Source organism: Corvus hawaiiensis, chromosome 8 (assembly GCF_020740725.1).
Source record: "Corvus hawaiiensis isolate bCorHaw1 chromosome 8, bCorHaw1.pri.cur, whole genome shotgun sequence".
Classification (NCBI taxonomy): domain Eukaryota; kingdom Metazoa; phylum Chordata; class Aves; order Passeriformes; family Corvidae; genus Corvus; species Corvus hawaiiensis.
The window spans coordinates 30,002,584-30,029,786 of record NC_063220.1 but is presented as its reverse complement, the minus strand read 5'-3'; the positions used below and the strand labels follow the sequence as shown (position 1 = coordinate 30,029,786).

The 27,203-nt window shown below is 41.3% G+C and overlaps 1 protein-coding gene across 3 annotated transcripts in view; it reads right to left on the bottom strand.

Annotated features, from left to right (window-relative positions):
• Positions 1-15,982: 15,982 nt before the first annotated feature.
• Positions 15,983-27,203, bottom strand: part of BICC1 (BicC family RNA binding protein 1) — a 91,274-nt gene continuing 80,053 nt past the window's right edge. For all 3 annotated transcript variants that reach the window (XM_048311540.1, XM_048311541.1, XM_048311542.1), the window contains 7 exons: positions 25,949-26,114; positions 24,705-24,744; positions 23,898-24,052; positions 22,044-22,197; positions 20,268-20,428; positions 19,713-19,812; positions 15,983-18,585 (listed from right to left, as the gene is read on the bottom strand). In XM_048311540.1, coding sequence (XP_048167497.1) covers positions 18,455-18,585; positions 19,713-19,812; positions 20,268-20,428; positions 22,044-22,197; positions 23,898-24,052; positions 24,705-24,744; positions 25,949-26,114 — 907 coding nt within the window. In that variant the 3' untranslated portion in view covers positions 15,983-18,454. The remainder of the gene's footprint in view (positions 18,586-19,712; positions 19,813-20,267; positions 20,429-22,043; positions 22,198-23,897; positions 24,053-24,704; positions 24,745-25,948; positions 26,115-27,203) is intronic.

Genomic DNA, 27,203 nt, shown 5'->3' with positions numbered 1-27,203 from the left:
AAAACAACAGGGAAAGTACTTTCCTTTTGACGTTAGCTTTCCACCACATGTCACCCTAAGACCGAAACTTTGGGTTTGCTGGGAACACAAAAGCCACTGGCAAGCTCTTGCCTGCACCTTTGTCACTTGCTCTAAGCTAAAAAGCCTGCAGGTTATGGCCCTTGCTGCTGCACTGTCAGTGAAGCTTGAGTTACATTTACAGCCTTGGGATGGAACTGGAGTCGAGAACATTTCAGAGAGCTCAGGGGATTGAGCTCACAGATTTTCTCAACTCTGAGTCAGTTAAAATCCCTCATCAATGCTGAGAGCTGATGCTCTATGTATATCAATAGGATGCAAAACCAGCACTGAAATACTGAGTCTTGTGTCCAGATGTAGATCAAATGTTTTGCCAAGCTGTGGTGATCTCCAACACAAATGTGGACAGCAGAAGCACACAGCACTGTAGCCTGAGCATCAGTCCTGGCTGCAGGGGTCTTGGCTCCATTAGAAGTTATTCAGACAAATATTGGAAATGTGACTGCAGTTGTAGGTAGATGAGATAAAATGGTCAAAGGACAACAGACCTTTGCAAGACCCAAAATAGTGGGGTCAGGTTCTTTGAAAACAATCTGCTTTATGATGTCATGCAGTCACTTCTGCTTTGCCTTTATTTAGGAGCTGAACAAATGCAGCCCCTGTTGAGTACTGAGGCAGGAGCTTATTTTTTTGGAGCAGACTGAGAAATGGTGAAAGGTTTCTCAGATTCTGGAAACTCCAGGTTTCTGCAGTTAGAGGTCAAGAGAGCCCAGCTGATAAATTCAAGTGCATGTTTTTATCAGCCCCTCAGTGGGTGCAGCCCTTCCCCTCTCACATCAGCCCTCTCCCCCTGTGCTTTCCCCTCTGGCACGGGGAGTGGGGGGGACACAGATGTGCAGCTCTTCAGGGCAGGGGCTCAGCTGTCCCCTGGGGATGGGCTGGCCCTGCAAACGCACCACCTCCACACCCTTTGTGATGCTGTCAGAAATCAATACCAAGCAATGCTGTGCCTGCAGCCTTGAGATGGAAAAATAATAAAAAAAATCAATAGTCTAACAGACCCTGGCCAGTCCTGGTCTGCTGAAGAACAGGGGCAGAGAGAAGAGCTCAAGAACAAGGGAGCCACAGCGCAAACTTTACATTTTTGCACTAAGCAAAGCAGCAGGTAGACTCAGCAAGAAGGCCTGCTTTCCCTGCTTGAGAAAGGCCAAACATCAACAAATCTCAGCACCCAATACCAGGAAAGCTGCCACAGACCAACCCTGGTAAGGAGGAGCACAACAGAGCATTTTTCCCAAGGCAGCAGCAGCCCTGCTGAGCTTATAGGAACATTCTCAAGATCCTGCATCTCTCATCTGGCTGCAAAACCATCCGCTTTACTGACAGCGCTTTAAAGAGGCACCTAAGACAAATATTAAGACCAAAAAAGATCTAATAAAACAAAGCATTCGAGTTTAAATTTAATTGGCTCCTAACAAGAGCAGATGCATACTGGGATCAGTTTCATTGGTGAGAAAAGGTTAAAATTTTTCCCACTCATATTTTCCATGTGTTCGTTAAAGGTGGCAATAACCATACAGACTTCATAATGGTTTTTCTTCTAGAGTGTAGGAGCGAGAGGTCATGTGCTGTCCTTCCTCAAAAGCATCATGATGCTTTTGTCTGGAAAGGCAAGTGGCCCCCAAGGGCTGAAGAGACCCAGATGGGCAGTAGCTCAAACTCCAGAGGTTCCTGTCTTGCCTGGCCAGCAAACCAATGCCAGAAACCAGACTTACTCTTCACAGTTCTCATTGAAAGATGGGGTAAAGTCTTGCTCTTCCTGTGCTGAGAGAGTGCAGCTCTGCTGACGGCAGCGCTCAGTGTGTTCATGAGGAGCTGCTGGTTTTTCTCCTGTGTCCAAAGTCCTCTGTTTATTTTGAAACAGTGACAAAGTCTCTGCTGCTCTCCAGACAACGCCGTTGCCGTGTTAGTACAAAACATCCCCCCTTCCTCTGCCTCTGTCTGGCCACCCCCCCCGCCTCTGCCTGTGTGTGACGGGTGGGAGGAGAGCGATTTCCTTTTGCAAAATTACCCCTCTAAATCCTTACCTCAGTTGTTTCTGGACAAGCCTAATGCTGCATACCCCTTCCAGCCACATGACTCTGCTGTTTTCCAAACTATGGCTTCCTTTTCTGGTCTGTGAGCATAACCCCAGAGCACAAGGCACTGCCCGCACTGTCCCAAATGCTCATCATCAACCAGCTCTTTGGGCTGGCAGGAACTTCTCCAGTTGTTCCCCTAGAATGCACAGGCGGAACTGCTCTGAAGGTAAAGGTCAAGGATTTTATACGCTCTGTGAATGTTTTCTCCTTATGTTCCTAAAATCATTCCACACTAAAAAAAACCAAAACAAACCAACCAAGCAAACAACAAAACCAAAACCCATTCACAATTCGCAATTTCAATCCATTACATATTTCCAATGCTGAGCTTGTGGGTGTTTTACCAAGACAGAGATCAGAGCCTGAGAGGAGGAAGGCTGGCAGAGCTGCCAAGCCCTGTAAGAAGCTGTAAATGAGCAAACAAGATTATTCAAATGTCATGGGGCTGAAAGACAAGAGTATTTAAATGACTTAGAAAAACATAAAAGTAATTGAGATTTCTATCTGAGTGAAGCCAACATGAAAAATCCTCCATAAGAGACAGGGTGTATCACCTGCAGTCTCTTTTGGATATTATACCACAGGACACACATTCTACTCTTTATCACTTTCCATACAGTTACTTAAATTATAAAAGTGAACCAAAGCTAAAGCTCAAGGGAAAAAATTACAACAGCTGTACACATGTATTGGCCAGTGGGATAGAGAAAACTGAGCCTTTCCAGAGTAAAACACATGAGCTGGGCCAGAGCACAGGGTCCCTGTATTGGGCCATGTTGGGCAACAACACATCCCAAAGGCACATAACCGCTGATGTGGAATTTACACACATCACTTACACACCACTTCCTAAACCACCCTCGCTGGAAGGAGACACCACTAACTGTTACCCAAACTCTAGGCAGCAAAGGGCAAAACACTGCACATGAATCTTAATGAAGTTATTTTTCAGAGAAAATATTTTTTATATGCTTCATCATAGCAAAAGAATGACTTCAAGGTTTTTAAGGGGTGGGTTGGCTTTCACCCAGGTTGCCAGGGTCCCAACTGCTGTTGGGTGCAGACAGCCTAAGGTGCTAGATTGGCATACAGAGCTCCCTTCCTCTCTTCTCCACATCTGGCCTGTGTTTGTCCACAGCTCTGGCCCCACGGGAACAACCCTGCCGCCGAGGTCAGGTCCTTTTTGGGAACCCTCCCCATGCAGGATCCTTGTCCACCTGCCACAGGAGGGCATGTTGGCTCCACACCTGCAGGCTTGTAGCCACTGTTAGCAAAACCCTTCAGGACCTCCCATTCTCACAGACAGCAACATAAAAAACACCTGTGCACCCTTAGCAGATGGCCCTTCACCTCTCCAGCATCCTCTGCTCACAACAGCCTCACAAGGCCTCCACATTGCCAGCCTTTCTCTCAGCTGCCTGCAGGTACCAAGGGACAACGGGATGCTGCTCTGTTGAGGGTTTGAAGCCCTGGAGAAAACCCAGAGCAGGCAGGGCCAGACTTCTGCCTTCACTGGCACGGCATAGCCCATCCTCCCCTCAGCAATGGCAACAGGAGAAATTCAACACCGAGAAATGCTAAACCCCAGCCAAAAGCAAAAGCCAACAGAGCAGGCAGCCAGCAGGGTCCTGCAAGTATGCAATACGTGGCAGCGTGCTGTGTTTTATTAAACAGCAAGCACCTCACAACAGAAGAGCCGTCTCCAAAACGTTAATTTTCCTGCAGTTGATTAACTGTCCAGCATCCAGACTCACATTACCTCCGAGACTGAGCACGCGTGGGAGGGAAACTGGCAGCAACCGCCGGGAGCGAGTGCCAGTGTGCGATTGTGAAGTGCTCTCACACCACATTTGGGATTATTGCATTCCTTGGGGAGATGCCAAATACTCCCCCTGCCCCCCTTCCTAAGTTTTTCCCTTCTTTTTTGGTGGATGCAGATTAGGATGAGAGGAAGCGGGCGCCTGTTTGACTTTCAATCGGACGCTCCTGCCCTGATTCTTTCCGGCGGGCTGATGGATACAGACGTGCCGCCCACCCCCAAACACGTGCGTGCGAGGCTCTCAGGAGCCTCCCGGCTGCAAACATCTCTTTTTAATAGAAGTGCTGCCTCTTCACAGCTGCTTTGCCATGTGTTTGAACACGGAAAGACCCCTCGCAGACAACAGCATTGCTATTTTGTTGTTGCTCGTTTCACTCTGCAAACAGGAAAGGGACCAAGCTGTCCCCCTCTCCCAGAGCATGTGGCTGCCACACACAAATGTCAGCCCCAGCAACAGGAATGATCTTGTTCCCGTAAGTCAACAAACAATGTTTAGAAAGGTCTGTGCTGTGGGAGGATTTCCTAACATAATACAAGTCATCAGACTTAAAACACATGTCTACTCTGGTGAATTTAATAAAGCAACAAGGCCGCATAGGAAAAAAGATACAAGAAAACAAGAACTTTCTCCTGATGACTTCATCCCTCAGGGGTCAACAGCAAATCAAGGGCAGCATTTGTTGGGAAGATGAAGCTCTGGAGATTTCTTGAAGAACTTTAAAGGAAACTTGTAGTGTTCAATACCAAAACCAATACTTTTCTTATTAAAAAGAAAAAAAGAGAAAGCCATCATTTTCCCAGCATTGTAACACAAGAGCATCACTCAAGCATAGAATGTTGCAACCTGTATCAAGGAAGGAGCAGTTTGTTCCGCCTCTTTTTTACTGCGTGGGCAACACAGGAACATGTGGTAACATTGCCTCCACCATGTATTTTACTCAGGCAATACTAGGGGAGAACAACAAATGTGGTTAACTTTTGTAAAGGTAAAAAGAAAAAAGCTCTCCACAAAAGCCCCCAGACCACAGACCCCAAGCCCCACCAAGCCAAGAGTTTGAAGAAGTTACATTAGGGTTGCAGCAGCAATGGAAATTTTCCCCTGCCTGCAAAACAGGCAGAGAGGGATGGACACCCAAGAAAGGGTCACTGCATCACGTCTGTGTTCACCTCACACGCACCCAGAATAAAAAAGACACTTAGAAAATCAAATGGTGGATCTTTTTTCCATGTTCTCAACACAACTATCAAAATGAAAGCTGATCCTGTTGTGTGGAAACCTCTGAGTAATCTGCTGGAGCCAAGAGGAAATCCTAGGGGATATTCATGGCTCTTGGCAGCACAGTCCTGCACCAGCTAGACCTTGACCTACCCCAGTACAGCCATTCCCAGGTATGCCACTGCCTGCTTTCACCAAGCAGGGATTTACAAAGTTAATTTTTTTTAGTACATACAGCTGTATGTACTAAAATTAAAATGAATTTAAATAAAATAGTGCATATTTGTGCAGTACACTGCAGTTATAAACGTTTTCTCTCTCCTCTTTGTATTGCTTTGGAGCACAAATACATTTCTCATGTATTGTCAGGAAGATCTTCCTCTTTGCAAATTCAGGTCTTCTAAAGATGAACGATCTGCTAATCTTTTAAATTTAAAACAAGTCAAAAAGTAGCACATTGTAGAAATCTGCATTAAAATCCGACATTCACACATGCATGCAAACAGTATCTTTCTGTGGTTTAAGACATAACAAAAACAAAGCCCACACACGCTAGCACTAACTCTCACAATCAGCTTTTATCACAATACTTAATCTACTTTAAGCTTTTGTGCAAACAACAGGAGATCCACGGAATCTCCCATCTCCAGTGCTACATTTGATTCAATATTCACCACTGAGAAGAACAGGGATAAATACACTCAGAACACCATCAACAACTCCCTGTGATTTCTCCATGTGACCAAAGCTAAAGTTATTTAGAACACAATACAACATTTACAGAAATAAAACATTGGTCATTGGCTCTCTAACCTCAAGTCTTTTACCTGCCTTCCCGAAGTTCCAGAAATCATGTGCTCAAATACAAAAAACGAAGCAGCTGTTACCGAAATTCCACAAGCCATATATAAAATGCAGTTATTTAGTATAGAAATTTCTAAACTGTGAAAATGTTTAACTTCTCTTTGGTTAAAAAGTAAGAGAGTAATAGTCAACAACACTGACCTACTTCAGCTGCTTAATTTAGAGGATGAAAGAAATTTTAATAAGCACTAGATGATTTTCCTCAGTCTTTACTGGTTGTAAAGCCTGTAAGCATGTAATATTTTTATGTAGTCTTGTAAAAGTACATTTAAAATTCTTTAGTATGTGTAGTTATATTGACCTAATGAAGTTTATCATTTCAGCCAAAGGATGTTGTTTGTGAGGCTGTTACCGGCAGGCTTCCAGACTCCTATAAAATACAGCTGCTTCATGACTCCTGATGAGCCCAGACAGTGCCCCTGGCTACCTGAAAGCTCAGTGACAGATTTAAAAATACAATCCACAGGTCACTGTCCTCAGACAAAGCTTCAGCTAGATCTGCGTGTGTTGTACTAACCCACCAAGTGCAATTTTAACATACTGTAGCTTTACACGCAAAGTAGAAAAATCTTTCACTTTAATGATTAATCAGTGACACTCTCAGGGAGGATTCTTTTATTGCTTCTGACCTAAATATGAGCTGCAACTCTCCTGGTGCTCCTCTTTGACTCGAGGAGCTGTTTAGCCTCCCATATAGCAGTCTAACAGCACAGTGGATGTGCACTTCTCATTGCACCATACCAGAGCAAACGTGAAGTCCCTCAATTTCAAGGTCCCTAAAATAAACAAACTCATCAACACAAACCTAAAAAGCAAAGATTTGTACATAATAATCTGACTGTTGGAATGATAATTTCAAGTATCAGTTCTACAGATATCACTTAAAAAGAGTGGTAAAATCTTATCATTTTGGATGTGTTTAATGAAAATAGGCTGCAAGAAAACACAATGCATGGTGTAAAATAACAACTAACCTATAAGCTTTCACAAAATTCATTTTCTACCAGCTCTGAAAAATCAAGGCTGTAACAGAAAAAAGTGGGTTCCTTTTCTAGCCCAATTAGACATCATTTTAAACACTTGATGGCAAACACAGGTGACAGTAATTAACCGAATGATGTGCTCTCGTATATTTAAGTTTGTTTTGTCTCAGAAAAAACAGAAAGGTTGTGAAGATTCTGAATGTTTTGCAGAGGTTTACAAAATGCAGAAATGCCACCCCTGTGTGTGTGTGCCCGAAGGCACAGGTTGGGGAAAAGCCACAGTTCTGATCTCTGGCCTTGGAAAAAGCCATAAAAGGTCTAGAGAGAGGAAAACCTCAAAGCATCATTAGGAGTTTTGCTACATATTTGCGGTGCCTTTGGCACCCCCTCTTTTGGCATTTGTCTCCCTTCCCTCAGCCCTGGCTGCCTCAGCGCTGTCAGCTCTGCCAGCCCCGGCTCACCCAGCAGAGCCCAGCTCTCGAAGCACCGAACAAAAGCAGCTCCTCCCGCCTTGCCAATCCCTCCATCTGCTGCCGCAGCAGGGGTGCTGGGAAAGCTCTGCTTACATCTCACACTGCATGTTGCTGGAAATTTCTGCCATCTGCTATTGCCTTTCCTCCCATGCTTCACAAAAATATCGGTGACTAAAGAGAAAGCAATTCCTTTATCAGATGTTTTAAAGTGGTGTCAATTTGAATCATGACTTTTTTTGGATTGCTGTTGTATTCATGCGAACATAACAAATCAGCACAGATTAAGGGATAAAGATGCAAGGTCAGATTTATACAGCTAGCAAATAACGAAATATATTCAACAGCCTACCCCGAACCTATTTCTTACAAAAACAATTTTTTAAACTGTGATTTGGATGACTTTTGACCCGTGTGAACAACACATGATTCTCCCAAAGCCAAGCCCTAAATTCATCACACAAGTTATTGCACTGGAATGTAACTTCGAACCACAGAGTATCCTACACAAACACACCCTGCCTGTGCCCAGGCAGCACCCAGAGCTGGAGACCGAGCACGCAGCAGTGCAGGGGACCCTCCTCAGGGTGCTCTTGGATTTCATGAATTTGCACTCACGCTGACAAGCCAAGACTTGGATGAGGCCAGATATGTAATTCAAAATACACCTGGCTGCAAAGAAGCATTTTAAAGCAAGGAAAATCAAGCATTTGGAGACTTCAATATCCTCTACAGTCCCACTGTGGTCCAAATACAGGCAAATACTCAGCCACAAAGTCAAACACTAAAGGCTGTCAGGATGACCCAGCACAGAGACAACCTATTGCTGAGGAACAGCAGACCCAAACCCCTGATATGAAACACCTCATCATGGATACAGCAGACAGAACAGAGGGACCACGCTGCCTGATGACACACAGCTTTACAATCACCCTGTTCCTTCTACACAATTTTAAGACAGGACTTACCTTTGTGGGTGCTCCGAGTGCACTGCTCCTCCTGCTTTCCCTCATCTCTCTCCTCACCAGGGCCAGCACTCTCCTTTTCCAGGTGACTCAGGCAGGTGCTTGTGGCAATGGAGGCAGCTGCTTCCCACACTGTCCACAGCCCCAAACCACTGCGCTGAGGAGCTCCATCCTGCCCAGGGATGGAAGGGGTTGGGAGCAGCTCGTCACCAGAATGGCTCCATCTTGGCAGCTCACCAGGAGCCCCTCCAGGTGCATCTCGACTCTCAAATGGCAGCTGGGCCATCCTCACCGGTGTGTGCTCAGCTTTCTGGCCCGCAGGTGTGAGGGGAGAGGCAGCCCCCTGTGCCGTGTCTCTTTGGCTGAAGGTGACACCTCTGGCAGTGTCTCCTGTGTCCCAGCTGTCCAGGGCCGATTCCGAACCCCCCCTGGACAGGCCAAGGTGGGATTTGGGGCAGGAGCAGGTCCCTGGGGCAGCAGCGGGGCTGAGGGTCTGTGTGAGGGAGCGTGGGGCTGCCTCAGGTGGGTCACGGCCGGTTCCGGCCGGTTCCAGCCGGTTCTGCCTGGTTCTCACCGCCCCTCTGAGCTCCTCAGGGGCTGAGGCGGGAAAACGCTGCTGGGGGCAAAGGGAGGCTGTGGGGGCAGAAACAGCTGGCAACAGGGTTAATGTCCCTTTGTTTCTCACCACCCAAATGTATTTTAATTGTCAAGAAATGAAGTTAATTTTCCCCAGGTGGAGTCCATTTCTCCTGTGACAGTAGCCAGTAAGGGCTTTCTTAAAGTAAACCCATTCTTATTGCCACCCACCAGCTGTCAGCCCGGTGTGGCCCTGCCCCGCTGAGGTGGGCACCTGACATTTGGCCAGAGCTGGCCCACCACAGCTTGGCCACACCGTAACAACCACAGCAATAAACCCTCTGTGAGCAGTCTCCCATAAGACACCCAAATCACAGCAATAAATCCTGTCCTGTGAGACACCCAGCTTGGGGCTGGGACAGGGATGGATTACCTGGAAGCCCTGCAAAGGGGGATAGTGAGAGAGAAGGTAAACCAGCCAACCAGGCAGCCCATGAAAAGAGTAGAGAATGGTTACAGTGATTCAAAAACTTCCAGGAAGAGGAGTGAAACCCCATCTAGCCAACCCGCAGGGACAGAAATCAAAGCATGACTTGATTGCAACCTAAGTATCTCCTTGGGGAAATCTGAGGTATGATGTCATGTAATTTATATGACAAATATTCAGAAGGGGATTGAAACAGATTCTAACTTTATCTGCATTTAAAGTAAAGTTAGACTTTTTGCCTAGAAGTGAAGCTCTCCATTCCAACCCCCAGTGAAGATTGGCCAATCACTGAAAATGAAGAGTGGGGATTTTTGTTGTCATCATTAATTGAAAACTTTCCAACACTTTCTCAACAGATGAATGAACCCACACTTCTATAATATAGGCTTAATACTTAATGAATAGAAATTAAAAACAATAATGAAACAGTGCTCTTCAGAGCAGTGATTTGGTGATGTTTCTTAAAAGGTGCACCACACAGCTAATAAGCAGTGCACCACTCCAGCTAATAAGCAGTGGCAAAGCAAAGGTTTGCAATATTTTGTGTTCCTTAAAGACCTGTTGCAGTAACACTTCCCAAAGTCAAATATGGAGACTGTCATCCAGAGTTTTTCTAATGGTTGTTCATGTTAACCTTTGACCATCCAACTCCTCACTTTGTTTATAACATAGCAATATTACACCTCCAAATAATAAGAAATTGTGCTGGCTCAATTCTTCATTAGGATTATTACATAAAGATAGTTGTGAATACTGCAAAAGGAAAATAAACCATTAAGAAAGCATTTGCCACTACTGGGTTCAGTTATGGGTCCCCATGGAGTAAAACTCACCCTTATGGAGATTTGGGTAGCTGCCAGGATATAAACCGTAACATTTGGGTTGACAAATCTGGGGCAGTCCACTTTATTTACCAGGAACTGAAAGAACTCTACTTGCACCAAAGCAGCATGAGCAAGAGACAGCTTTTATGGGAAAAGGAAGACCTGAAAATTCATACTATTTTTTGTGCTGCCCTTCCATTCTTGAGCATGAAACACACAAAATAATTGGTTCCCTTGGGTACACAGATTAAAAGCCCATTCACCACGCAGCACAAAGCTTCTCATTTCTGAGCACGTGAACATGTAGCAACTAGACATTTCACACAGCATCTTATCAGGTCTAGAAGCCTGGAGAACTAGTTTCCAAAAACTTCAGACAAGGTCACAGCATGCACTGAGGAAGTATTGCTCTACCATGGATTTCTTTTCTGTGCTTAAACACAGAACAATTTCACCAGACTTACGCCAAAGGAAAAGTTGACCTGGTGAAGAGTTAAGAGGTCAAGCAAGAAAGCTTTCAACATCTTTTTGATATCTCTGCACACCTCCCATGTTGAATAGCACACGAAGACACACTGGAGTGTTTATCAGAAAGTGATTTGCCTTCAGGAACCATAAAAAACTGGATTTGTCTTCTGCCAAATTTTTTTGAGCTTAGAAAATCTCAATTATGTAAAAAATATGCTTTAAAATGGAACACTGACTTATCTGCTTTCGGGAAGGGAGGTGGAAGGGACACAGCCTCTGTGATTCTTTGTCATAACATTCTGGGGTTTTCTGTATAAACTCAAATTCTGAAATGTCTATAAAATTTCACTTAAACCCAAATTAGACCAAGGATACAAAATACAAACGATTCCATTTCTAGTATAGCTTTGAACAGACAATGCATCTTCATGTAGTACTTGATTTAATGCCCATTTTATCACAGATGGTATAATCACCAAAATGGAACACTTGAAAGGAATTTGACAAACAGAATCAGATGTAAAACATCTTGAAGCTTACAAATTCATCACAAAGATTAAGGAGGACTTGAAAATATGGGGTTTCAAAGCTTCCAGCAGACCAACACATCTGTTCAGCCCAGAAACGCTTTCCTACTTCCTTGTGTGTTAACACAGTGAGAAGATGCAGTAGGAACTAGATCAGAAGCAATTCTGTTTGGGGGGTTTCATTACCTTGTCTCTGCAGCAGAGCCAGGGCACAGAATAACCACACATAAAATGCAGCTGAAGAACATGGATGCATTGGCCTCAGGAGAAGTATTACAGGCAGGTGGGAAGCAAGGAAGAAATGTGCTGTTGTACTCCAATAATTAACGTTAAAGTGGAAGTGGATGGACATTAAAGAATCCTTCTGCCTATGAATAACTGTGCTTTTATTACTGGTTAAGGGATGGGCCCTGTGGAGTCACTTTGCAAAATCATTTTTAAACTGCAATAATAACACCATGCAAAAGGATGCTCCTATGAATGTTTTAAAAAAAGAACCAACCAAGCAAACTAACTAACTAGTTTCTTTACTTAATCTTCACAAACAACTGCCCTCCTGAAGAAATTACGCCCTTGTCTACACCAGCCTTGTAACCACAATGTCCTGTTTATGTTGTGCTTACACATTTAATTCCTCACACCGGCCAAGGATGATCGTTAGCACCTGTATCCTCACTGCCACAGTTTTAAAGTCCACCACAAAAAGCAAACACTAGTCTGCCTGAAAAGTTAAAATGCCTCAAACTTCCCAAAAACACTTGTTTGAAACTTGAGTGCTGATCAGAAGAGAGCAGACACTTGAGCCAAGCATGGGAGAGCCAAGATCTAGGAGAGGTGAGCAGACACCACCAGCAGCCAGGAAAGGCAGCAGTGCCAGAAGTGTTATTTCCAGTCTCCAGTCATGACTCTTAAATCCTTCAAAAAAATCTTTCAAAGCTCTCATCCACTCTAGTGGTTCTGGATACTGTCCACATTAATCACTCCTAGGAAAAGAAGAAAACGTTATGCTTGTGCAAGCAAAAAGCTCATCAAGCTGCATGCAAAATTTAAAAGTTTGCCCTTTCTAGCATTTGGAGTCCAAAAGTATAATGGAAAGAAAGCACTGAGTCAACAGCGGAGCATCTGCAACCACTTTCACTGAAGATGGAAGACAACCAGTGCTGGAAGCATGCTCAGGAGGAGCCTTCCTTCGTGACAGATGCCTTCAGCATTCCAGTTTGCTGGCTATTGTCACCACTTGGTTCAAAGAGAAACAGTGCTGGCATAAAGCTAGTTTTAATATAGCTGCACCAAAATATCTCTTGCCCCGCAGGGAATAGTTACCTAGCTGTCTCCCATACAGTTTCCAAGCAAGATTCAAGTCTGTCAGCAATTTAGCCTCACCACATCAGATTTGTACTGATTTCTAGATGCTGGGCTACATAAAGAGATCGTGTAGTGTGGGAAGAATCAGCACTCCTAGTACTGAACTGTCAGTGCTGAGCACCCAGTGCTTATTCAAGCTACTTCAGAGTAAGGGTTTTTTTGGTACCATACATTAGCAGCTTCTCTCTGAGGTGAGCTGTGGCATGAAAACAGAAGTATATTCTTGAGGAACCAAAACATTGTTCATCTGCAGGGTGGAAAACTCCTGCTAAAGGAAAGGGTTGTGAATATTTTGTTCTATCTGTCTACAGAAGGTTTCTTATGTTCTCAATCTCAAAAAAACTCACATCCTCTTCACTTCTATATTGTATATACACAGCATAAGATTCCAGTTCCCATGGATGGCTTTAGTTTTGTGACCATAAACTATTACCATGTGCATTTCAGGCCTCTTCAACTCTTCTGTCCTTCATGGGTGACAAACCATGTTTTTAATCACAGCAAAGAAGTGTAGCAACATCCATGTCAGTTGATGGTCAAAGGGTTATTAAATTAGTAGCAACATTATTAGAACATTCATCAACCATTGTTAGAAGTGACAAATTTTTACTTTGTTATATAATTATTTGGGGATTTTTTTCCCTCATATTATGTTTTGCTTTTTCCATCTGTAAGTTTCCATGAAGTTGCAACACAGTTTTGGCACAAACTGGGTAATTTCCATCACAATGTATTCATCTTTCTTCATATTTTCATCAACATCTGGAATCAGTCTGCATTTCTCAGAGAAAATATTCCCCAAATCTTATTCATTAGAAGAGTGGGGAAATTTGACACTAGATGATGCTCTGACTAACGCAAAAACGTTCTACAATGTTTGAATCTGTTTCTTTAACAGTATACTTTCTTCAAAGTGAGAGGAAAAAAATTCATCTTTCTTAACCTTTAGCTCCTCCTAATAGCTGTGTCAATATTCAAAATTGGCAAGTGTGACTGTTCTGCTACTTTAACTTTTAAAGTCTGCTTTATTAACTCATGAAATAATCTAAAACATTAAAACTATAAACACTATATAAAAGTACATCTGTAGCACAGGAAACAAAGGTAAAACTCAAATTTTCTTTAATACAAACCTATCATCTACAAAAAGCCTTTTGTAATTTCTGGGTTCTTGTTACTTCTGCTCCAGATACTATCTTAACCCAAATAAAAATAAAGGAATTTTATACAAGAGCACAAGTTTATTGTGTAGTTTTCAGATTATAAAATACTCCTCACTCACAACTACACCCAATTCAAAGAGTTGTTTTATCTTTAACCGTTCTAGAATACCTCCCCCTACCTGCTCAAATGTCCTTACAGCTCACCACTTTCAAAGCAGCTGTCAACAATATTGCAGACACCAATCATGCATATTGCAAAATTTTCTACAAGTTTCCCAGTTTTGCAACTTCTGGCATCCTCAAAAATTTTGCATCAACTCCAAATAAAACCAAACCTTCCTTCTGCTCAAATATGTGTGATGCAAACGAAGCTGGTTATTCAAGGATAAGACATAGCTCCAAGTGTCCACACTTGCCTGGAATCAAATACTCCTTGGCTTACTTCACAGCACAAGTTTCTGAATACCTCTGCCCATCACACCTGTACTGACCAGCTTACAACAGAACTCATAAAACTTGTGCAACTGTGTTTTCTAGGACTTTGGAAAAATAAGTGTCCTCCGGCAACTCTTTGATCGGAGTGGGGCCCAACAGCAATGAGAGATGCCTCACTTTTCATCTTGACAGAGCTTGGAGGCTCCATCTATTTTCTCTTGTGTATTGGCACCATTTCCTAGAACGCAACTTTCTGTTCAGACTGAAAATCACCAGTTTTGTTCCACTGACTGGTAGCAGAGACAGACATGCCCAGTTTGTTCAGGGAGCAATCCTGCTGATGCTGTGCCATGCCAGCTGCTGGGAACACTGCTTGCACCACATGGAGAGCAGCCAACAAGCTCTGATGCTCCATCACCTCCTTCTCTCTCTCACACCAGCTTTACACTCTGCTGACTGAAGCCACTGGAAGCAATATGACCAAATAAATTGTCCACAAAGGAAACTACCTTGCTTCACACTAGCTCACTATTTGTCAGACATCAGAAACACTGTGCAGTTTGCAAGCCCACCTGCCTGTAAATTTCCATGTAATTTATGTCAATGCCTGGTAAACTGGTGCTCAGCACCACACCCTTCAGTTGTCCTCAGCAGAACAGTTTGCTGACCTATTTCCTTCACAGACTTGCTCCCACACCTGCACTTCTCAGCAGGTACTCAGAAAACTCACAGATTGTTGCAAGGTCAGTGAGCCAGGAACAGCCACTGAAGTGGAGAGCTGTGTCTATAAAACAGAGACCACATTAGGCTGGGATAACGAGATGCCTGAAAGCACTGAGTGAGGTAGAGCAATACCGAACCTGTGTGAGCACCTGTGGAGCAAAGAGACAGGACTGACTGTGTTTGTTGTGTGCACATTACCTCAGTGTGACCGCTGTGCCTCTCGCCAGGCTGACTGGTCATGTCCCAGCAGCCCAAAGAAAGAACTCCTTTTCTTCCCCCCTACTTCTACACTGGAAGTGACAGTACAATGACCATTGTGAAAGAACATACACAACTCTCTGCTAACCTGACCAAAACAGTCATTAAAATGGGAAGACCAAAGAAAGAATACAAGTCATGAGCAAACTCCTAAAACCTGCTATTAACTCCTCTTAGAGATTAAGGAGAGGCACCCCAAAAAAGCATTTTCATTTAAAAACTAGACAAAGACACTGTATGTGATATAAAAAGAACAGTAAAACACATGAAACATTAACATGTGAAAGAAACATGTTGCAATTATGTCAAATACTGCTTTTTATATTTTATTAACAAGCAAGCATCCCTGGAACTGGGTCTATATAAAAATACTTCATGAACCAATCAGAATACAAGGGAGTTATATAAATTTATTTTATGCAACACTGATTAGTTTTGAAAATTTCCATTTTTAATGTTTTAATTTCAACTTTTATTTTTTTAAAAAAATCACTAAAAGGACACAACCCACAAAAATACAATCTGTATCTGCTCTATATTTACAGATAACTGGTCACTATTAAGGCACAGATTTTAAACTAACATTTTATGTAGCAAGTCAAATATTTGTGCATAATGTAACACTAACAATACGATACACTGTACTGTTATTTTCCCTTTGTGGAATCAAAGTAAGTGAGAATTTTCTTTACTTCCAGTGTGTTCTTTTTTTTTTTTTTATGTGAAACCCTACTGAAAAATAATGTTGTTCATGGGAAATTTTCCACTTTGGTGTAAATGAAATAAGCACTGCTCAGCAAAAGACCACATCAACTTAATACTGTAAGAAAATCAGTTTCTGAGTATAGTACCGTCTGGATACATAGCACGTACTTAAAAAGACTAAAAATCTGAGTGTAAAGCTTTAGGATGCTTTTAGGTTTAGGCAAAATAAGCAAGAAAGGGGTTGCAGAAAATTCTGTACAAAGTGTTGCTGAATATTTATTTCATTAAAAATATTTCACAAAATAATGAGTCTGAATACAATTTGATTTGTAAGCACTGGGCTTGCAAATGCAAACATTTAAATGACAGCTTATCTGTAAGCACATAAATAGTCCCTGTGAATGGAACTATCTGCATGCTTAGGAGTAAGCACAAGTGAAAACAGCTTTATAGAATGAGAAGTTGTGGCTTCCAAGAGGGTTTCCATGAAGTCACTCTTGCCTGTGTGACACACGTCCACACAAATCTCTGACACATGGATATGGACTCTTGGTGTTGGGCACAGGAGCTTGGTGTGAACAACTGTGTGAGTACCAGATACAGTTTTAGCCAGTCACATCTGCAGTACCATTTTTAAACCAGACGAAGCTGCTACTGGATCTACAGGGGAAGTCACCCAGTTATACACCATTAAGTAGATATGGCTGAAATGAGCACTGAGCAGCAATTTTTAGCTAACCACAAGACTTTATATTATTGCTTGGTCTATGCCCTCAAGTAATAGTCTCTTTAAATTCCCTTTGTGTGTGCAAATTTATCCATACATCATTTTGCATTCTCACCTTAAGAGAAAGAATTATCCATGGAAAGTGTCAAAACTCTCTCACCCATTTTTGCATAAACCCCAACTACTGTAAATATTATTCTAATGCCTTCTGTTAAGAGCACTTGACAGTGGTTTATGTCCATCTCAAAAGGCTTGTACACTGAACATAAATAATACATTACAGTAGAGGTAAGGTAATTCACAATATTTCTCATGGGAATGCTTTTCAATTAATGCTTGGAAACTACACATTGCATTGCAAAAAGAGGCACTTTATGGATTCCTTCATTACACTGAAACCCTTCATAAACCCATAACACAACATCTGTAAAGACAGAAGAATAACATTGCCAAATTTTTTGGACTTTCACAGTATAAGAATGCAAAAGTTAGCTCTAGCCACTTACAACATGGACTCTTTCTGTTGAACATAACTTGTTTCAGAAATAGTTCATCTCCAAAGTTTCAAACACTTCTGCAGCTGACAATTACAAATCTAGATCAAACAAAACAGATGCTATTACACCTATTTTATGTAGGTCACTTCACTGCTGCATGCATAGTCATGTAAGAAATACGAGTCATTTATTAAATGGCAACAGTGCTGTCTTGTCAAATTAGATTAGTTGTCTGTTTAATCAAACTGACAGCCCAGAGCTCTAGTTTGATGAATGCCTTTCAGTCTCTACCATAAATCTGCAGTAGATCAGTTTAATCTGTTACGTATTGTAGGTGTATAGAATCTAAAAATAAAAGTCTGATATAAATAAGTGTCCTTTAGTGGCAGGGTACTAAAAATAGCCCTTTGCTTTGAAACAACCATTGAAAACAGTTTTAGCATAACAGGCAGCAGTTAAATATGTTGACTGCAAAGGGTTAATATTGCAAGGTCCATTTTGGTCTTTCATTGCATCTGTTACAGTGAGTATTATTGCAGGCAGCATTAGACTGCTTCATAAGAGCATAACAGGATTGGTCCACTACCAAGTGACTTGATTTTGGAACAATCTCTTCAGATAACTACTGGGGAGACAGAGAGAGGAAAACCAAAAATCTGCGTAAGAACCAGTTTCTAGTACCATTATAGTGAGATGTGACTTCATGTAGGAACACCTGAAAAAATTTGATTAGTGCCAATATAAAAATTGATATGGAAATGAAAGAGAGAAATAAATTTCCACAGGACAAGAAATCAGAACACGTAAAGTGCAGAAAGACCTCAATAATTATTTTAAGCAGTACCAGAAAAAACCATCTTGATAAAGCCAAATCTATGCTCTCTGGCATCCCAGCTCTTCATTCTTCCTTCATTCAACAAAGTACAAAATTCAGTGCATACATTATAGTTATAGGTAATAAAATACTAAACAAAGAACCCTATATTATTATTATTGCAAATTCTGTCCAATCTACATGAGTAAAACATAACCCACATTTGGTGTTTCAAAAGACAACTGACAAAATGTGTTCTCTCTGATTTTTTTGGCACAGTACTGTGCAGACAAAACGCTTTGGTCCTTGACACCCAAACTCCCAAAGTGCAGAGGGTGGTGTGCAGTGAAGGCTGTCCACAGGATTGCCATGTCCATCTTTCCAGCTGATTTCTGAGCCCAAGCTCCTGCTACCAGCGCCCGCTGACACTGGCAATGTCCGAGTGATACTGGCGCGGCAGTCTCCCACTGGCTCCCCCTTCCAGGAACGAGGCACGGATGTTGGATGGGTCAAAGAGCTTTCTTCGGTTTTTGTTCAGTTCTGGAGAGGTCAAGCACACCCACAGAAATCTCCCATCAGAAATTCATTCTAATGTTTTGATCTAAACCAAATGCAAAACTTCTGTTTAAAGGAACAAAGTATTTTAGACAGACACAGTATGCACTGAAAATATCTGTGAGGTACTCCTTCAATTAACAGTTCAACAGGATAATATGAGTGTCAGGTTAAGACTCAGAGGCTCCTTGGGATGCAGGCATCTACTTGGGGCAGTTCTTATTTCTCAATGGTATAGTGTGAAGCAGATCCTTTTTTGCAATATTGATTTAGATCAAATTGACATAGCTGGAACTTAAAAAAGTTTGTTATAATATTCAAAGGCTGCAATCTTCCTGGAGGCACAACCATGCAGTGTGGACTGAGATTGACAGAAAAGCTTACTACCAACTTGATAATTTCTCAATGCACAATTCTTCATTTCAACATAAAACTTAAGCAGTATTTTAACAAGGACTTTCAGAAAAAAACAGATGCTCACCTGTCATTTAAACATGCACCCTAATCTTGTGTTAGTAATAACTCATCCAAAATATTTTTCTTTCCCCCACTTTCCTGTTCTTGTAAACTCTGTGCTAGATACAAATCCCCGAGAGATTACATAGATTTTCATGACTGCTACTGAACTAAGTACATTTGCAAACCAAAAACCAGAAAAAAAAACCCACAAAGTCCCCCAAAAGCAGGCACTTTTTCCCAGTAGGATGACTGCTCTGCTAATCAATAAAATGGGGGTAGGGAACCAAAAGGTTGAAAATGCCAGTTCTGACTGGTATGTAGTGCTGTTCAGACCCTGCAGGGCCTGTAATCCCAGAGATTCCTGGACCCTCAAGTTCGGGGCATCAAACTCCTGCTGTGAGCTGAACTTTCTACCAAGTTCCAGCTTTACAGGACTATTCCAAGTGAGCTGTTATGAGGTCATGGGAAAGCTCTGTAAAGCCTGGGTTTAAGCACCTGTCGTGAGGGGCAAGCTAATATCATCTCTTTGGACTAAACCCTTACTTTTCAGTCTTTCCAAGTCATTTTTCCTTTGTCAGCTCTAAACACACAATTTGAGTGAGAAGAATACAAACAAAGCTTAAAATCAATAAATGGTACTCCGTGTTTTTTACCTGAGATTGCAAGCAGCATTTTTCTTCTGGCACCAAAAGTGGTAATTCCCAACTCTTTCAAATCTTGATCAGTCAGAGTAAGGAATGTCTGCAGATCAATCTAGAGTAAAAAGAAATAAGAAAATTATGCAAAACAAGTCTTTCCACAAAAGTATTAAGTAATACATGTGGCTCAGAATAGCTTCATTTTTTTTTTCCTGCTGCATTTTACAGTTACTCTCCCAAACTATTCTTTGCATGTAAACAGCAATCATGGCTTTTCAATGGCTTCTTCACACAGTTGCTCAATTTGCTACATTTCTGACAGAGAAGGAGAAATTAAAAAGTAATCAGTTCTGGAAAAGAAGAGAAAATTAGTTACTCATATTTATTTATGAGTCTTGAGACTTTTAAGTATTTACCACAATTTTAAGATTTATGATCCAGCTTTGAAAGAACAGCTCATGAAAATCCTGTCACAAAGTGAGTTCTAAGTGGCTTTTGGTGAAGAGACAGAACAACTACTGCTGGAAAACATCCTACCAACACCAAGGTGCCTCTTGAGGGAACACCAACCTCTTGCTGCTGGAACACATCTGTGTATTTGCCCAAACCAAGCTTGCTGAAGAGCTCAGGCAGATCAGATCCCTTAAACAAACTGTTGAGGTTACAGCCATTGCTTCCTGTCAGTGAGGAGATGCAGTCCATGTAGTTACTGCTACTGAGATAGTGTTCAGCTGAAAGGGAACAAGTGCACTTTTCAGACACATCACAAAAGGGCATCATTTTCCACCAACATTATATTCAGCTAGCTCATTAAATTTACGAAGTATTCAAATCTTTATTTCACAGGGAAAAAAAAGCTTCTCAGTGCTCTAAGAGAATGAACAGTACAAAGCAATTTTTTTGTTAATTAAGTTCCACTGTTTGTTTTCTATAGACCTACTTTTGTCCAGCCAACTCATTGCTGTTTCTTTTATCCTTTATCCACACATTTTACTCTCTGGGAAAGCTACAGCTGCCATAGAACATTTTCTTTCACTGCCAGTGTATTCGTGTTTCTAATTTTCTTCTAACACACATGTAAATATAATTTTAATCTTCATTTATTTTAATTAACCTAGAACTTCCATTTTTGTCCAATTAGGTTGAAAACATCAATAGATTGATTTCAAATAAACGTGTCATCTTTTTAGTTCTTCAAGTACTTAGAATGCGACGTGCAGCCATTCACAGCTCAACTAATGTGCTTTTTAAAACCATGAATATTTTCTCTAATTGGAGTTATCCTTTCTTACCATGTACAAATTTTATTATCTGTGTACTTTGGGATTTAGGTTTATTCACCTTTAAAAGAAAATGCAACAACAAAAAGTATAAACAGCCACAGTACTTATTTCCCCATAAAGCAGATAGGTAGTATGGACTTACTATTCTCTACCTCCACTTTTCACTCTTCCAGAAAAGCATCTATTAAGTTATTAAAAAAATGTAAGTTCAACTAAAGTAAAATTTTAATTTGTAAACTTCAAGCATCGTTAAAAAAAGTAATTACAAAACATACAGCCTGTGTCCACAGAAAGCAGTATTTAAAATCATGCTAGGCCATGCCAAACACATGGACAGGCTTCTGTCCACAGAATTGCCTGGGTTGGAAGGGACCTTAAAGCCCATCTCATTCCAACCCCTGCCATGGGACACCTTCCAGTATCCCAGGTTGCCCCAGGCTCCATCCAACCTGGCCTTGGGCACTTCCAGGGATGGGGCAGCCACAGCTTCTCTGGGCAACCTGTGCCAGGGCCTTACCATGCTCACAGGGAAAATTTTCTTGTAACATCTGACCTAAACCTATTCTGTTTCAGTTTGTAGCCACTCCCCCTTGTCCTGTCACTACATGTTCTTGCAAATTTTATCCCCATGAAGAGAATCATGCTTTAAAAATCAGTTTCAGCATGGAATATCACTTCACCAGTGAGCAAATAGCCCAATAAAGCCCTGGCTGTTGCTGCACTGATAACAGAGCAGTATGAGAGCAGTCTAGAAATAAGCCTTTGTAGAGGTCTGGTTTCAGTATACCTTGAAAAACCCACTCCATGACAGCAAAGAGTTTTTAAGCAAGAATATCTGGCATTTGACAAATACCCTTAAAAGTTTTCCTTTAGGACCATTATTTGTATATCATGTTACACAAGCTTGCACTTCTTTGTAAAAATTTGTAAAAAAAAAGTAATTATTTATTACAAGGTGTCAGTAATTTAAATCCCTAGTGAAGTCAGGATACATTCATATCAAAATAAATACTGATATCAATATGATTACTTTTTTTAAATCAGATGATAAGAGCTTATTAACCTGATTTGTTTTGTTTCCGTTTGGGGCTGCCAATTGAGGAGACAAAATCATGAGCAGTGGGTCCAAGGCCATTCCGGTCTCTCCAGTTATCAGATTCACTGCCACTTCCCAGGTGCTCCCGACTGCTGGACCGGGAGAGAGACATGGATGAACCCTGCAAACAACAGGAAGAAAATCTGGGCTGAAAACAGAGGTTTCATTGTAACTCAGATGTTTTCTTTGAAGCAGCTCAGTTAAAAAGCAGCTTTTAATGCTCGCAAACATTCTTTTTGGCAGTTGATCAATAGTCAAATAATTGCAAACCGGACACAAAAACAGCAGGTGTGCTTAAAACATATGCAGTTTACAGTTTTTATGCAGGAGTTATTTAAAGACCATGATTCAAAATAAATTTCTCGGTATTTCCAAGTTTGTTTCCAAAACATTCCATGGCATCAAATTCCCACACAAATTCTAGACAAAGCAATCTATTGACTACATCCCTTCACAGGGAAGAGAACATAACAGAACATTTATCTGAAGATAAGTGGATCAAGTACACACTACTTGACAACAGTCTTGCACATAATAATACAACAACAATTCTGCAATGGCTTGTAAATTTGTAGTTGTTTTGTCTGTGATCTTTTAAAATAGGTTTTCATATTCCTGTGAAATACTTATTATCAACTCTCATCACTGTGGGTGAGAACGTAGCAATACAAGGCAGCAGCATTCAGTGGCAACATACCCAAAAGAAATTGACGTTATAGATATCACATACTTACATGAGCTAAAAATTGTGGAAATGAACAATTTAATTCTATAAACTTGCACCAAATTGTGACTGAAAAACATCACTTAGGAGGCAGCAATCTTTTACACTATTCAGTAAAACTGACACCCCTGAAGAAACACTGTGTTCTTGGTTAGAATCACAGACCCACTTAGAGATTTTAGACATCAAGGCCTGGGAGAAAGGCCCACTCCAGCTCAACCAACATAGAAAAGTAATCACAGATTTTGGTTGCATCTTTTTCTTTCCCCGGTTACTACTGCATTACATGCAGCCAAGCCTACTGCATGTACCTGAATGGCTCAAAAAGTTGACATGTCAAGTGGAGAACACCAAGGCACATTTTTGTCCTGGCTGAATATCTCTTTTGCATTAACAGACAGTATATCCTAGAGAACTATGAAGTCCCCTTCTTTAAGAAACATACCATTTACATTTTATATAAGCAGGACAGAAAAAGGTGTCTCTGTGGAAGCCAGGAAGGATTACAGCAAGGAAGCACACTAAAAAGCAACTTCAGAATGCCTTTGAGAAGAAGGGAACAAATTCCCTGTAAGATTCCCATGCTGGGACTCTTCTGAAGAGACTTGCTGGACTCTCTGCTTTCTGCCTGGGAAAATTCTGAGCCCAGTGCATAGTGCAAGGAGAGACAGCCCTCCCAGTTCTCTGCACAGAAGGAAAGATGAGCTGCTCGTTCTACTGTTCTCCTCCACCGTGCAGTGATACACATCATATAGATTATCTGTCATACATACACAGTTTTCATTAGGTTACTAAAGCCCTGCTGCTTGCTTGCAACTACTGGGATGTTTGCTCCTTAAGTTGTTTGAAGCTGCTTTAAACAAAGATATTTTAAGAAGCAGACCTCTATGCTCTATGACTTGCCTATAAAACAGATCTAACTTTGTGTTGGGCTGAATGTATTCCATATGCCTTAATACTTATGTAAGAAATACTTTTCACCATAAAAAGTATTTAGAACAGGTATCCGCAAGATTTTTTTTCCGGAAGTTATAGACATACCTCAAGAGAAACAACTTACTGAAAGTAAACTTCCATTACAATATACTTTTATATACCTCATACGTGGTGGTCATGGAAGGCTTGTACGATACATGATTCGCTCTTCTTAGCTCCTTGATAGTTTCTGCAGGCATTGATTTAGAGAACCCCAAACCACTCCATGTATTTGTTGGAGTTCTCACTTCTGTTACCACTGGCTTCTTTAACATAGCTGAAAATACAGAGACAAATCAGTAAATCTCAGCCTTAGTAGAAGTACTGAGAGGATAGGACTGAAATCATGTTTGCTAACAGCTTGAGCCCAGCACACTCTAAACACCTCCACTTGCTACACAGCTTGAATCCTACCCTTCCTGAAGGCAATTTACTCTGCCAGAAGATAGTTAAGTCCTACAGGGCTGCATGGAAGCCAAAGAATCGTATCTGTTTCAAAGAGAGAAGCTTCTGTTTTTCTTTTAGTGAATGGGTAATTTGGTTTATTATTTAACAGGGTCAAAGATATGGTTAAGCCTCTTACCAATTCTACAACTCAATTTATCCCTGAAGCAAGAGGTCATTTAGCTGATGTGACAAACACCTTAAAGTTAAATTTGCATCCAAATAAAGGGAAGTATTACAGTAACGAGCTCTCTGAAAACAATATTGTTGGTCATTTGCTCATGGATTTACTTACACATCCCACCTGCAAGCTGCTTACACTGTATTTTATACTGTGTTGGTATTAAGAAATTTTTGGAACATAAAGCAAATGTTTCACTACCACTTCCAGATTTTATTAAAAACTGGATTACAAAACAAAGTTCAGGAAACCATTTCATCTCAGTATCAACAAACTTTTCAGAAGTCACTGTTCATCCACATACCTTTGGTTGCTAGTAGTTTCTTCTGTTCATAGTCAAATGCCTAAAAATGAAACACGCAGAAGATCATCTAATTGCCATTCTAACTAAATGTCACTCCAGTAGTCATCTCTTTGTGAAAACAAAGGTTTGCAAAGTGGCCACTGAATACATCTAGGAGAAACCTGAAATACTGCACAGTAATTTCACAGTAGCCCAGTTAGAGCCCTAGTTACTTAAAGTGTTCATTGAAACATAGATAAAGATTTTAAATAACTATCTGATTTCCATTTGAGCGAGGCTAAAGCAGTATATTTACAAAATGCTTAGGAGGAATGAATTTTTCTTCAATTTTTTTTTAATGAGACATCTTTCAAGCATAGTTTCTCTCCTTAACCATCTATTCTTGGCATTTAAAACATTCCTCAACAGTACGAAAAAGGTAATATATCTTAGCAAGTCTAGCCACCACAGTTATTTTTAATAATCTTTCAGGTTTACTTCTCCTTCATGCATTCATTTTGTGAAAGGAAAAGAACTTAAGTTTTGAGATAATTCAAAGAACTTTTGTATGTGTTCTACCTGTGTCAGTGGAAAATGTGAAGTTTAAATACCCCTGATTAAACAAGCTACACTTTGTTGAACTACAAATCAGGAAATCTAAACACACAAAACTACAAAAATGCTGTATTAGCCTGAAGTGTTACATTCTCTACTAAAAATAACTAGAGGAATAACTAAGGAAAAGGGCTGCAAAACACTAATCTTTCTCTTGTTCGACTACTCCACACAGTCTGGTTATGCCCACACTCCAATAGATCTATACTGAAAATAATCCTGTTACTGCTTCCTGACAAACTCTCTTTGGGGAGAGTTGCAGTAACATGGCAGTAGTTTGTATTTGTAGGCTGTAATTAACCAAGTTAATTAAGTATGAGAAGGTGTGAAATTTATTTTGTAGCTATAATTCTCTTGAAGCAACAATGTAAGACTTCTTACAGGCAAATGATGGAGACAAATACAGCCACCCAACTTTGTGTACTTAAACTTTTCTTACTCAAGAGAAACGAAGAGCTTTTCTGTTCTCAAGACTTTTCATTGACAAACCACTCCTCAGTTGAAGCAGTTGATGGCTTGGCTGTGAATACTTTTACTGAACTGGTAATGACAATTCAGCCTCCAGTCCCCAATCACCTCTGCATTCTATGGTAACTTCACTCTGCAGTATCAATATTTATGCCTAATTGGCTTCATTCAGGGAGACCTACCTGCATATTTACAAAGGAGGGCTGCGGAGCCAGACGCGCTCTCTCGGAGTTCTGCTGGGCGGCTGCCGCCCGTTCGGCCGCCCGCTCGCTGCCCGGGGCCTTCTTATCAGCCACGGGGCTTTCCGGGGCACCCAGCTCTGCCTCGGAGAGCAGCCTGTCCGCGGTGCTGCGGGGACAAAGGCACTGTTAGCTCAGGCTGCTCAGGCTGCCTCTGCGCCGGCAGCGAGCGCTCAGTGCGGTTCTGGTAACTGGGCTTCACCCGGACAAGTCTGGCAGCCAAACTCAAGACATGTCCGTACACAAAGATCTCTGCATTTTCAGCAATATTTCCAAAAGTTGCAGCTCTCCTGTACCTTTTTCTCTGTCAGTGAAGGAAAGCAGTGTTTCTCCTTCCTGTATCACTAAGAGGCATAGTTTACAGATTCAGTTTTGAACTGTCTGGGGTCTGGAAATATTGCATGTAATCCCTACACAGTGTGATTTCCCATTTAGCCTTGCTCAGGCCAGCAGTTCAAACAGGTTCACACTTGTAGGATAAAGAGAGATTGCATAATAGGGACTAAGAAACTTGACATAGGTCCTACTTGCTTTCACAGCTTCAAAAACTGCAGAGTCCTACATGCCTACATTACCTCTCAATGCAATTTTATTTTTCTAAACCTCGGCCGCATTTCAGGCCTATGCTAGAACAGTATAAACTCTTACTTCAAAGCAAAGTGATCATGTTTTTGAAGCTGTAAACTACTACCCCCAAGGAAACTGTGGAGCACTATGTCCTCAACAAAAAGAGCAAGACACACAAACAACCGAATTTGGTTAGCAGGATTCCTTGGATTTTTAAACTGTGAAAGCAGAATTAATGAAATACATATCATAGCCTTAAGAGTGTAAATAAATGAAGCAAAAGAAAATATGTGTCTCAGAAGAGTGGTGATAAACAGTTCCCAAACAAACAGTGAGAACATGAGTATGTCAGACAAAAACATTGCATTTAGAACAAAACCTGTGTTGCCAAGATGTATTATGACTCAAATGAGCCTTTCCCACTGCTGGGTCATTAAAGAGCCAACCCAACCAAAATCATTACTGAGACAAGTGTTTGAGAACATGCTGCTATGCCCTGAACGCAGCTTTCCTAAGAAAACAGCCTCAGGTACACACAAAAGGAAAAAGCTGTCAAATTATCCTCTAAGCAATCAATAAAGAAGGAAAGTGCAAAAATGTATACTTTAGAAACAGGTAATGAAAGTTCCTC